The sequence below is a fragment of the Medicago sativa genome, chromosome 8 (genome assembly GCF_051527215.1).
Source record: "Medicago sativa cultivar Bolivia chromosome 8, Bolivia_mono, whole genome shotgun sequence".
NCBI classification, from domain to species: domain Eukaryota; kingdom Viridiplantae; phylum Streptophyta; class Magnoliopsida; order Fabales; family Fabaceae; genus Medicago; species Medicago sativa.
In genome coordinates, this window is record NC_140756.1 from 28,184,876 (window position 1) to 28,198,336 (window position 13,461).

The following is a 13,461-nucleotide window of genomic DNA, read 5'->3' on the forward strand; positions in this document are numbered from 1 at the left end:
TTTTCATTTTTCTTTTGAAAGGCCCAAATCTGTGCACATTGGTTGGTTTTCACATTAAAAAAACCTAAAATGCAACTTAGAAAATTTGATTCATATATTCTTCATGAACACATATTGATAATGTGTTAGACCATTACACATTTACACACAAAACTGATCTCAGTTTGCAGATAGGTTAACAAAGTTCATTCATATATAAACACCAAACATGTTACAAGAAATTAAACAAAACTACTTAGAAAGAAAGATAGCTACACTCATTCATGGTGTCGGTGATGGTGGCACTACTATCATCAGCATCACCGCTGCTAATACTTTTCTCATTACAATCAACAAAGGGCGAACTTTCTTGAACCAACATTGAAAGTTTTGTGCTCAGAGACCAACAATTCGCTTTCTGGATGTCGGTTGGAGCCGAAGGGTAGGGCAACTGAGCAATGGTAACAGCTGAACTAATATCACTAGTTTTAGGAATAACAGTGGTGGCAGGAAGAGATTCGAGGTTTGTAAAACGCCTTTTAGCACCTCTATGCATATGTGTTGCACAATACTTCTGACCAGGAAGAACCGCGCTCTTGCATCGCCACTTCTTACCGTCTGTTCTTCGGCATCTACCGGGTTCAGGTTCTATTATACTGGTTTTGTTGTTGATGCATGAATCATTGCAACCAGAAACTGAAATTACATCAGAAAATGAGCAAGAAAGCTCTATTAGCTTTATGATGAAAAGTTTTCCCAAAAATAAGAGATTCATAAACAATGCTACCTCTATCCTTATATATAAGCTTCCTTTTAAAAACAATTTTGTCATTGGAGATAAGAAGTCGGAGTGAAACACATTCACACACTATATTTTAGGAACATGTATACACAAAATAGACATATTAAATACATTACCTACTCAGGTTACATATATGTAGTTTCATACTCCAAACAGTACTCACCAATAACATTAGTCTTTAAATTAGTAACAATATAAGAAAACCCCTTGATGTGTCTTCTCAATAATACTACTTGAAATTGCACATTTTCCCAACAAATGATTCAAATAGAGGAGTTAGCACCTCTGGACATTTTTTCTTTTGGAAACTCGGTAACTAGCCCAAGCACCGATGCTCCTTTGGACTTAAAATGAGATCAAGACACTATCCTCAAACAACATTGCAAAAAGACTTAGACCACGGAAACCAAAAAACAACGGTGCAGCTCTGGGGGATTTATTTTATTTTGGGTTAACTAAATCACTAATGAGGGGCTAAACATAGATGAAAATTTTTGTACGAGACCAAACATGATAGGATGATATTTTATAAGAACTAAAACCATATTTAACTCTTTTATCCCTTGAATCTGGGGTGACTAATATATACAATGTGAAAATGGGATGCCAATACAGAACCACCCCATTTTCGTAGCCGCTGCCCCCATCACCCCGCCACTCCATCTCTCTCTACCCTAAGCCCTCCCCATCGAGATACTCCTCACTTAAATCCACCCCGACCTCCCTCCTTTGTCCCTTGAACGACATCACCCTCGGCTGCCCCAATGCAAGGCCGAACACTTAGATGCCTCTACCTCCCCACTACCCTAGCATTTTTATGGACGCTTGCCTATGGTAAACAAACTGACACTTTGTGTACGGAAAAACACGCCTATGCAATCATCCAATCCCATGAAATAAAAACAAATTTGTTGCAACAAGAATTACCTTGAAGAACACTCTTTGGGGAAAAGCATATTCCAGTAGACCATCGAGGGTCTTTATGTCCCATGATTTGATTGAGTTTGCAAACTTCTATGGGACTCTCGATGGTCTTTGAATGAAGTTAGACCATCGAGGGTCCAATAGAAGTTTGCAAACTCAATCAAATCATGGGACATAAAGACCATCGAGGAAAGTCCCCTCACTTTCATTGAGAAATAGCAAGTGAGACAGATATCAATAGAGAAAAGAAGGTAGTATACCACGGATAGTAATGCTTATCTCTGCCATGTTTATAGCAAGTACTATTTTGCTTACATTTGGAGGCAGTTTCTATAAAGAATATAAAAGCAAAAGAGTAAATGATTTATCTAAATGCTGCAAGATTGATTCAAAATCGAACATAAAAAAGGTTCTACAAGCATTATGATATTTTCTGCCATCAACTACATATTGAAGAAAATGTTTTTGACAAGAGAATTTTTTGACAAGAGAATTTTTAGTAAGAGAATCTTGTTATAACATGATGCAAACAAACTTCACACGATGAATGCTATTCCCATTAATGCATAATTGTTCAAAATGAGGTAGAGATTCAGAGTCTAAATCAGCTCATACAGGCTCAGATTATTCAAACCGAACACATTAAACCGATCAATCATAGAACAGTTCTTAGAGCATCAAAGCACAAACCTCAATTTAAATTCAATTCAATCCTTGTCAACCTTCACTTTACTTTAAAGAAAACAGAAGCTGTAAACGGGAGGTGTTGAGGATGATCAGGTAAAGGCTGTTCCCTACCAAGATTAAAGAGAAAAGGAAGAAACACATGAAAAAATGTTAAATTGCCCAAGCTAAAAAAACTAAAGCAGCAAATGTTGTAAGCAGGAGTTCTGAATGCTTTTACAACAGGCCGCATTTTACATCAACAACAGTATATGCAGTGGTCTTGGAAAACCTGGAGATTTTGGAAGTAAGGATGGGCTAGAAAAAGAAACAGGCTCAAATTTAAAGTAATTACAAGTATGGATAACTAAAAACAAATCTTTTACATAATTTCAAATGTTTTGATCGTACAAATATTTATAAAAACAAAAGTAAGTTATTGTTCTCTATGTTGTTGATTTCCCCTTTTTCTAATAAGGAACATTTACCAACTTAGCCCTATTTGTAGCAATGTAACTTCCATAGTTTAATCAAACATAAAATCAATTTACAAGAACTCAGTGTCATTTTCCTGATATTCTAGGACAATAGAAGCTAGAGCTAGCCTATACGCAACAGATCTTAAATTCCTGACAAGTACGTATATTTCGCTCCTTCTCTGCTTCACGGGCATATCCTTCCACTGTTCCTCTCTTAACTGAGATAGTAAAACTGCCTCACAAAATCCCTCTGCTGCAAGCCTCTTGCTGCAATGACATTGCACACGGTTAGATTCTCTACAACGAGATGTGTGTATGTTCTGTACATAGTTTATGCTCAGGCTAATAAAAAAGGATTAGAATCTAAAAAGATATGACCTCATACCTTCCTTGAACACAAGCTGACGTAACAAAGCCAATAGGCCACCGGTGAGACTCTCTATCAATTGAATCATCTGGTATCAGTATTCCCCATTTACCGGAGGAATTCTCTTTGAAATATGAACGCATAGCAGACTCAGACAGTTTAAGTCCCACTTCTCTTTTCACTGAACTGCAAGACATGCAAAATATAGAATAAAATACTCCGACCAACCCATATTGCCACTTCTATTTGAAAAAGCTATGCCAAACGCCTCACATTTTATAATTACCTAATATTTATGTCCAATATGTTGTGTTTACACATAAGAGTTGTTACTTAATCGTATACCATTATTACTGTGTTGAAATGACCAACAATTGACCAATCGACTAACAGCCCTGTCAAAGTGTTCTATACAAAATTGGACTTCAGTCCTGTAAAATACGAAGGATTTTATGTAGATTCTAAAGATAGAGGGGAAGCCGGAATAATTTACTCTAAAGTTCAATATCTATTCACAGCAAGAAGAGATGAATCTATGCTCATCCTGAATGCATCACATGAATGGCGAAAAGAATAGAAGAAAATCAAATTTGTTTGCATTAACTGCAATCCTTCCCCACATTTACAACCTAACTTTTTTTCTTTTTTGGTGGGGTGCGCCAAGCAATTGCTATAGTGCAACGCAAAACTAACGTGCAAGAGGCCCAATAGCAAGCTTCTGTGGTGGACTCTCCTCAAGACATAAATTTAATATTGCGTGGACCATTGGCCCACATATCAGATATTACAACCTAATTAATTGAGAAACACACAGGACAACGAATCCTAGGGTAAAACACTAGCTGCCATATCTTGTATCTCATAGCTAAGCAAAACATACATGTTTGACAAATAAAAAACAAATTTCAATGGTCAATTCTTAATTTCTAATCAACAAAAAAAAAATATAATTATCATTAATAGAAAGGGAACCCATGATTTCACTGTTAAATTACCTTGAAGTCCAGAAAGATACGTCAGAAGGATGTGGCGCACAAATAACTGCACCCTCTTCAAAAAAGCCTTCCTTGAATGGGTGAAGATGAACTCTTGCAAAACATAGCTTATGGTCATAAATGACAGAGTTTTTATGCCTCGTATCAAGCATTATTTCTCCTTTAATAAACTTAGAGATTCTGGCCATTCCATCTGCTGCATAAGGAAATAACAGCAATCGACCGGTTTTGGTTTCATCAAGTAAAGTAGTCAGCATACAACCTGTCCTTGCTACAATTCCATCAAATGCATTCTCAGAGTCGAAACTTGAAATTTTAGAGTCACCAGGACAAGGGTTTGACAAGGAATTAGCATTGGTCAAATCCTCCCTAGCTGAAAGGTCAAGAGTCTCCATTGTGCTAATCTCTTTGTTGAAAGTATTGTGAACAATACCCCAAGGAGGCAGGATGGGAACTCTCAAATTTCTTACAGAAGGAGGACGAAGTTCTTCCTTTTGATCACATTCAGCAGCTTTAGCAGCCATGAAGCGTGAGTATGCCTTGCAATCCGGGAAATCTTGCGGGAAAAATGGTATCCCCGTCTGGATAAAGAGAAAAGTTTTCAAGTAAGATTCAATACTAAAAAAAAATTAAAAAAAAAAAAAAAAAAAAAAAAAAGATGCAGTTTCTGTGGTGTATGTAGTGCAAATACTTACATCAGATGCAATCCACTGCTTCTCTCGCAAACCTATTGCATGTGCCCCATTAGAGACAAGTGGAATCCAGAAGGCTTTAACCCAACTTAAGGGAAGTATAATAGACCATCTACAAGATAATCATAAAAGCATTCATTATATAGTTATATATATAGTACACAATATATAAAAGGTTTTAACATCAGTATTCAGGCAATGCAAGGAGCTTGTTTGATCAATTGATCTTTTTAGCTCATCAAACTTATTACTTATCTCATTTTTTTCTAATGTATCATAAGCAGGTGATCACAAATATCTATCCTTTGCTTTCAAAAAAAAAAAAAAATAGTCCTTGAAATATATTCATAAACAGCATGGTCATTTCAAAAAAAATTAAAATGAAAAATATATTGAATAATAATTTACCCCATGGTCAATTCCTTCATATCATTTTTTAAAAGAAGAATAGGGCAAGATCTTGAGCACTGCTCTTTGGAAGAATTCGCCTCCCCAAAATTCATGTCATCTAGGCAGAATTTAACCATGCGTTCACGGTGCTTCTCCATAGAAAGGACATTGTCTTCCACCGGAGGCTTCAAGCCTCTGGTTGTAGCATACCATAGATCATCAACATCAGACTGGTTGTCTCCAAAATCTTTACTCTTTTCCAACATTCCTCCCAAATCAGCAAGCTCTTTGCAACTAGTTTCTTGTGCATCACTTAGAGCCTTAATTGAAATCGGCTCTATTGGAACCACAGTCTTTTTCACAGGTAAATCCCGAGGATCCTTAACAGTAAGAGATAACATTGCACGACAAGAAAAATGCTCTTCATTTTTCAGTATGGAAGACTCTGTATTTTGAGAAACATGGTTTTCTTCTGTAGTCACGTGTTTCTTCAACCGCCAACAATTTTCTGAAATACTGTCACGCAAACATCAGCCATTTTGGATCATTAATGTCAGTTAAATAAGTAAAAATTAAGACAGAATTACTTTACAAATTTAAGCAACAAACCTTCTAACAGGATTTAATATTTTCTGAAGAAGTTGAAATGTCCCTGATCCAACTAATTCCAATTTTGCAAGTTGACCCTCAAGAGAAGAACAAATGATCGAGATGCCTCTCTTTTCCATCTGAATAATAGTAAAGATAAAAAAAATTAAAAATAAAAACATATAATGTCAGTTCATATACGGTTTATAATTCTTGGTTCTTTAATAGTTTAACTTCAACAGGGAAATTAAAACCTTGGACAAACAAATCTAACTTACATAGTGATTCATCTGACTAATTTATCTCACATTTTACATTTTTTTTAAATTTATTTTGAACTACCATCCAGAAGGAATAATCGTTATTGTAATTTTAAGCAAAAATATTCTTGTAATGATTCAACATTTGACGAGTAATTAATGAGAAGCTAGTTACATGCATGGATCTATAATCATCTGAATCTTTATGTGTTGTCAATTCAGACATAAATGCATTTATGTCCCACCTCCCAATCATGCTTATGTTTGGATGAAATGAGCCATAAGCCTTTCAAATAGGCAAAGTGATCAATGAAAGCATAGAAATTATTTGTCATGTAAACCAACTTGAGTATTGAACTCACTAGCTTCTACTCCCTCCGGTCTCAAATATAAGAAAATATTCCTTTTTTAGATTCATTGAGTAGTTAATGTATGTGGTCTACATTGTAAAGCAGATACATTAATTATTCAATGAACCTAAAAAAGGAATCTTTTCTTATATTTGAGACCGGAGGGAGTACATGTTTTCATCTTTATCCAGCACAAGAAAAATAATAGAAACAAAATTCAATTGAGATGTCCATAGATGAAATTAAAGAAGAGAGTGAACCTCTTTCTTGCAGGCCAGTTTTAGATTAGCATATCCTTCTTCAAAGGCAGAAGCATGTATCCACACCCAAAGGTGTCTAAAAGAACAACTACACTCCATTCTTTCTGATTTGTCACATAAATCAACATCAGGAATAATTTTTTCATCGCTAACACCTAGGTCTGTGATATTTTCTTGGAAAGTTGGACGCCACATATAAGTTACAGGAGCAATTGCCTGAGAAACCGGTGCTCCAACTTGATGAAGCTGTCAATATAAGAAAATTAAGTTTGTTTGACTGAAACAACATGGATTTTTCAACTACAGGAAACAACAAAAGGAACAGTCACCATTGCTGTTCCATAGGTTGTGCCAGAAAGAACAGAATCATCGTGATTTCTGGGATGTGTTACTTCTATGGGAGAGGGCACAAGTATCATTCTTAATATTGAAAGTAATGAATCCTGTAAACAGAACAACCTTAAATAAAGCTATGAACCAAACCATTATTTTCAGAGGCTGAGCCTATAATATTTATAAATTACCTCTGGACCCTCCAATTGAATGGCAGAGTAATAGCTTGCATCATGTGCCAGCACACCTTGTTTGAGCTTTATCAACAGCGCCCTCGAACCTTTCCCTCTGAATAAACACAAAATCCAGGTTAGTGTTACCAAAAACTTTAAAACATATGGATACTTGTAGCATTAGGTTACCATAATCCAGTTCAAATACATCTCAACAAAGTAAATCAACCCTAAATAATGTAATCAACAAAGACCTACCTTCCTTGAAGACCCAGAGGAAGGTGGTAACCCCACAACTTGGTCATGGAAAATCGTTTTGCATGCCAAACATGCGTTCTCAGTCTCTTGGTTCCATCCCCAGAAGAGCAAAACCCATTCTCAGGGTTACTCTTGAGTTCATATCTTCGACGAACATGTCGAGGAAGCTGTGTTATTTTGTCCTTCAAAACTGATTCAGCATTGACTTTATCAACTTTTCCTAGTTTTTGCCTCTTTCTCCTGTGCCCCTTTCTTGCAATTTGGTCATTAAATGATGTTGTTCTTCTTCTCTTGTTCCTTTGAGACTTATAATCATTGCTTAATCTATTTTCAACGATACGTTGAAGGCTTTGAAGCTCAGGGGCACGGGATTCTGCAAACTTCGGCACATTGATTTTGCGAGGTGGCGCTGCTATGGGTGCTGAACCTTTAGGCTTTTTAGTTACGTCAGTAACCATCGTTGAGAACTAAGTAGAAAAAATAAAAAAGATAGACTTAGTTTACGCCGTACAAACACAAACTACACTGTAGAACATGGAAAAAAAAAACATGGCTTGATTTAATGATTGAAATAGAATATAATTAACACAACCATGGTCCAAAAGCAACTAAACAGTACATAAAGCCAGATTAGACTGTATCACTTGTCATTAGAGAAACCAAATTTGACAAAACTGACTGTATCCTTGTTTTTCATACAAATTTGTGTAATTCCTCAATCACCTATTTTACAGATTTCTAAACTGCCTAACCAACCAGAGATTAGTCGCACGCAATTTATAATAAAAAGAAACATAAACACATAACTATGAGAATTATAGAGGAGCCTCCAATGGCAGTTCAATATTGTGGTCCCAACAGCAATTGCGGCCACAATATGAAAGTTTTAGAATTACGGCCTCATTGACCTCATTTACTTGTATTTTTCCTCAGTATCAAGATCCGTTACAGACTTGAAAATTCAGAAATTTGAACGAACAGGAGAAAAGGAATCGAATCTCATATTAAAAAACAGGAGAAGAAGAAGGAATCTGAATCTTATCTTTTTTACACAAATCAATTACTTACTTCTCTTCCTGCTTGCGATTTGCGATTCTGGTGTTGCCGTTTCTTGCTTCACTCTCTTTGTTCAGGTTTGCGATTTCAGTTTGTTCCTGCTGCTTGCCGTTTGCGATTTGCGATTTTGTTGTGTTTTTTTTTTTTTTTTTTGAGTGAATAATATGCGCAGCTTCCTTATAATTAATAATTTTGCAGTACATTTCAATCCTTTTTTATAATCTTTATTGTAGATTTTTGTAGATATCAATTGGGATTTCGTTTTAGCCGGTTGATTATACAATTATATTTGAATTTTGAGGGAACTTGTACAACTAATTTGATAATAGCTTGTTTACAGGGTCGTCTGAAGATTGCAGACTTTGGTTGGTCTGTACAATCTGTAAAAAAAAGAAAGACAATGTGTGGAACATTGGATTATTTAGCTCCTGAAATGGTAGAAAACAAAGGTCATGATTATGCAGTTGATAACTGGACTCTGGGTATTCTTTGTTATGAGTTCCTCTATGGTGCTCCTCCATTTGAGGCTGAGAGTCAAGAAGATGCCTTCAAAAGGTATGGAATGAGTTCCTTTATGGCGTGCGCGCGCGCGCACACACACACATATAGTAAACTAAATCGCTTCCTATGTATATATGTAATGTAATGTATTTAAACTTGTGTAGGATAAGAGATGTTGATCTGAACTTCCCTCCTACCCCTCATGTTTCTAAAAATGCCAAAAATCTGATAAGTCGGGTATGATTGTTTTACATTATATCTATCTACATTTACATATCCATGATTAGGCTGTTCTTCTTACTGCTACATGTAAATTTGTGCAGCTACTGGTAAAAGATTCTTCAAAAAGGCTCTCACTTCAGAAGATAATGGAGCATCCTTGGATAAAAGAGAATGCAAACCATACGGGTGTCTGCGAGTAGTATCGTTACTTGTTACGACGACTTTTTACATGTGGTGTCCAATTCATATGATAGTCAGACTCTTGATTTTGGATTACAGCAAAACATTTCATATTAATTCACAATCTGACTACTATAAATACTTTTAGAATGTATGTAAATCAAGGTAAGATGTGCCCCTCTATCATTCCAATTTCAAATGATCACTATGTTTGCTCATGTTGAACCACAAATGAGAAGTTAGGTTCAATTTATTTCACCTCCTGTGACTTCTTTTCCAATGTCGAAAACAAACATGATCAGATCGTATCAGACCAGACTTTGCTCAAACCAAACAAAATTGGATCAAATCTGTTCAAACACAAGAACACGGGCGAGACCAAAATATTGCCTACTGTAACCGTGTCTTCAAAGTCAAAAATATGATTCACAGTTGGATAAAATTAAAGATTGTGATCCTAAAGAACATGCAAGGAGGAATTTGGGTTGGTTGTTAGGATTTAGATGTTGACTTGGTAATGCTTTTTTAGATTCCGCACTCCATGTGTGTTTGGTTGCTTAAGACTTGATTGACTTAGGATGTTAAATAAATTGAGTTTGAGTCTTGAAGATGAAAAAAGTGTAGTTGAGAGAAGAGATCTCACTACATCCATGTTTTTAGTATTTCTTGTTAAACTAGTCATGAGCAAAACCTGATGATACTTCCCACCATTGATCAGATTTAGAAGATTTCATCCATTTTTTAAAAGAACTTTTATAATGTTCTAGTCATCTTTGCGAAAAATCATTCATAAATTTAAAAGTTTAAGACTAAACTAACTTAAATTTAGGAGGATTTCATTTTTGGTAGGGACAAAAGTTTTTTTTTTTTTTTTTAAGTAGTTTATTGGGTAAAAATTCATCTCTTAAAGTGAGTAAGTGAATGTTCAAGGCATGAATCCTGACCCTTTATATATATAATCTTTCTTTTATATATATAATGTAATGTTCCTACCAATTGAGCTAAATTCACGAATCTTAAAAAGTGCATATCATCCCTTAAAAAAATAGGAAAAACTTGTTTCAAATAATTTGTATTCCTTTTGTTTCAAATAATTTTTAATAAGGTAAACCAACACAAAATATATTTTATAAAAAATCTCAAAATTAGAGAATGTCAAAATCAATTTTTTATCTTTGTCAATAAAAAAAAAAAATCAATATCACTTCTAGTTCCAACATTTAGACCAAAATCAAATAACCTCAGCTGCATACACATACACTACCCTAATCTTCACCATCGCTCTTCTTTCCTACACCGATCAACCACACACTGCAATTCAATTCAAGTTAATCCATTCTCCATTTTCCCAAATTTTCAATTTTCCCCCTTTCCCCTTTCATTTAATTTTCCCTCATTTTCTCGAGAAAATCAACCAGAAAAATCACAGGAAAATCACAGGAAAATCGCCTTTGCGGCCGTTACGGACAGGAGAAAAGAAATCGAATCTCATATTAAAAAACAGGAGAAGAAGAAGGAATCTGAATCTTATCTTTTTTACACAAATCAATTACTTACTTCTCTTCCTGCTTGCGATTTGCGATTCTGGTGTTGCCGTTTCTTGCTTCACTCTCTTTGCGATTTCAGTTTGTTCCTGCTGCTTGCCGTTTGCGATTTGCGATTTTGTTGTGTTTTTTTTTTTTTTTTTGAGTGAATTACACACGTATGCGCAGCTTCCTTCACTCTTCATTCAATAATAATAAATTAATAATAATAATAATAATAATTAATAATTACTTTTAGATGGTTTATTTGTTTATTCATATATTTATTTATTAAACTCAAACAAAAAAAGTGTGCATTCATCTCTTATTTATGGCTTAAATATGCAATTCGCCTCTGTAATTTAGACGCCGTTTTGATTTTCGTCCTTGTAAAAAAAAAATTAAAAACATCCCTGCAAAAAAAATTTGTTTTAAAAAGGTCCATGACCTCATTTCAATTATGATTTGGCATGGTTTTGACCGCATGGCAGTTGCTGACTGTGCAACTTTTGCCACGTGGCATATCGCATGCCACATAATTAAAAAAAATATTTTTTTAAAATTCTAAAAATTCTTTTTTAAAATAAAAAAATTTAAAAATCATAAATAAAAAAAATTTGAAAAAAAATCGGAAAAAAACTAAAAATTAAATTTTTGAAAATTATATATTACATTTTTTTTCGAAAATACTGAAAATTATATTTTCAAAAATTTTGAGATTATATAATTTTTAATTCTATTTTTCAAACATTTATTTCCATATTTAAAAAAAAAAACTAATTTTCAATTTTTTTTTCTTCACATTTAAAAAAAAATTGGAATTTTTTATGATTTTTTAATTTATTTTCAGTTTTTTTAATTTTAAAAATTATTTTCAGAAATTAAAATTTTTTAATGACGTGGACTGCCACGTGGAAAAATTTTGCAGGGATGTTTTTTTTTTTACAAGTACGAAAATCAAAACGCGCTCAAATTACAGGGACGAATTGCATATTTAAGCCCTTATTTATTAAGTATCCCCGTGAGTTTAGATCAGTTGGTAGGGATAATGCATAATATATGCAAGGTCTGAGGTTCAAATCCCGGACCCCACAAAAAAAATATCTTATTTATTAAGTTCAAGGTAATTTTAAATTGACACTCTTAATTTGAGTATTTAGGTAACAAATACTAGATGAAACTTTAGAGAAAAAATTGGGACTTTGATGTTCGAACTTTGATTGTATATGTTGTTGTGATTGTGATTTTGTTGGTGAATTACCACCATGACTCTTCAACAAATTCGTCATATGACTACCAAAAATAGAACCACCAAAAAGTTCTGGATTATTTGATTATGTCTTTGGAGGAAGTGGAAACAACAATGATGAAGGTGATAGTGGAAAGGGGGTTTGAATTGTGGCCCTTTTAAAAATTATTCCTGAAACTTAAATAAGTTTATATACTCAAGAAAGTTCTTGGTAAGAGTTAAACAAATAAAAATATTTGTTAATTAAAAATAAAAGGATCAGAGAACTCTAGATTGTATATTTAAAATAAAGTAAATAAAAGGACTAGAGAATTCTGGAATATATGACTGAAATAAATAAAGTAATAAAGGGACCAGAAAAAATATTCATATTGAATGACATTGAATATGAATTATGAAAAATATTCACGTGAGAGAGAGATTGAATTCTTTTGTATTGTAAGCTCTTGCCAATTACCTTGATATGTTGCTATATTTATAGATGGCTGAAGTCTTTGAAGCTCACTTGAAATATACATAAACATACAACTGTTGTTTGTACGTTCCAAAACAACCCATGTGCATTTGCTTTGTTGCTTGATGCACAAGGTTGCAAAAATTGTGTTATTCCAAGTGCAAAATGTTCTGAAGAACATTCTCTTCTTTCCAAGTCTTTTGAGACAATCCACGTGAGGTTGTAATAATACAGCTATGATTAGTTGCAAATGGATGGAACATAATGATGTCATCCTTATATCTTTGTAGTTTTACCAGAATGTTCTCAAGAACATTCTTTCTTTGTAAAACAATTTTTCTTCTTTCTTTAAGAACACATGATGTAATAATCTAGTTGTGATCTTGTGTTAAATGGATGGGGCATAATGACATCATCCTTATCCCTTTGTAGTTTTACCAGAATGTTCTCAAGAACATTCTTTCTTTGTAAAACTATTTTTCTTCTTTCTTTAAGGCACGTGCTTTTTCAATATTTCTTTAAATGCAAAGCTTTTATGTAATCATGTGATATTCTTTCCATTTATGTCATATATCAAAGTATCTTCTTTTGGTGAGACATAGGGAATATTTTGTTCTTGGATTTGTACCACAAAGTTCATTTATGTCCTTTTGCTTATTTGCTTTGAGAAAGACGTTTTCAACTTCACTTGTAATCTTAGAATGTTCTTCTCTTTAACAAGAACATTCTCGTGAAACATTTCTCACAAAACACACTAGTAGAT

The 13,461-nt window shown here is 34.0% G+C and overlaps 4 protein-coding genes across 8 annotated transcripts in view; 2 read left to right on the top strand and 2 right to left on the bottom strand.

Annotated features, from left to right (window-relative positions):
- Window positions 1-70: 70 nt before the first annotated feature.
- On the bottom strand, window positions 71-1,822 carry LOC146898101 (growth-regulating factor 12-like). The gene is made up of 2 exons (XM_085735141.1): window positions 1,709-1,822; window positions 71-675 (listed from the first exon to the last, which is right to left on the bottom strand). Exons 1-2 carry the CDS (start codon window positions 1,770-1,772, stop codon window positions 236-238), a joined length of 504 nt encoding a protein of 167 aa, XP_085591267.1. The 5' UTR covers window positions 1,773-1,822; the 3' UTR covers window positions 71-235.
- A 910-nt stretch (window positions 1,823-2,732) lies between these two features.
- Window positions 2,733-11,167, bottom strand: LOC146898102 (ribonucleases P/MRP protein subunit POP1-like). 5 transcript variants are annotated; one of them, XM_085735136.1, is made up of 12 exons: window positions 11,058-11,167; window positions 8,582-8,612; window positions 7,514-7,980; window positions 7,274-7,370; window positions 7,079-7,192; window positions 6,750-6,995; window positions 5,901-6,019; window positions 5,310-5,807; window positions 4,905-5,013; window positions 4,210-4,790; window positions 3,233-3,400; window positions 2,733-3,114 (listed from the first exon to the last, which is right to left on the bottom strand). In XM_085735136.1, the coding sequence occupies exons 3-12, from the start codon at window positions 7,969-7,971 to the stop codon at window positions 2,916-2,918; spliced, it is 2,589 nt and encodes an 862-aa protein (XP_085591262.1). In that variant the 5' UTR covers window positions 7,972-7,980; window positions 8,582-8,612; window positions 11,058-11,167; the 3' UTR covers window positions 2,733-2,915. The 5 variants fall into 5 exon arrangements, with proteins under 5 accessions (XP_085591262.1, XP_085591261.1, XP_085591260.1 ...); XM_085735135.1 differs by lacking the exon at window positions 8,582-8,612 and having other exon boundaries at window positions 11,030-11,167; XM_085735134.1 differs by having other exon boundaries at window positions 8,582-11,167.
- On the top strand, window positions 8,970-9,725 carry LOC146898103 (serine/threonine-protein kinase Aurora-3-like). Its single transcript, XM_085735146.1, has 3 exons — window positions 8,970-9,124; window positions 9,235-9,307; window positions 9,394-9,725. The coding sequence occupies exons 1-3, from the start codon at window positions 8,970-8,972 to the stop codon at window positions 9,490-9,492; spliced, it is 327 nt and encodes a 108-aa protein (XP_085591272.1). The 3' UTR covers window positions 9,493-9,725.
- The window catches only part of LOC146898104 (NADH dehydrogenase [ubiquinone] 1 alpha subcomplex subunit 8-B), a 32,737-nt gene continuing 29,986 nt past the window's right edge, over window positions 10,711-13,461 (top strand). Inside the window, exon 1 of the mRNA XM_085735143.1 lies at window positions 10,711-10,799. The gene's annotated coding sequence lies outside the window, so the exon portion shown is untranslated. The remainder of the gene's footprint in view (window positions 10,800-13,461) is intronic.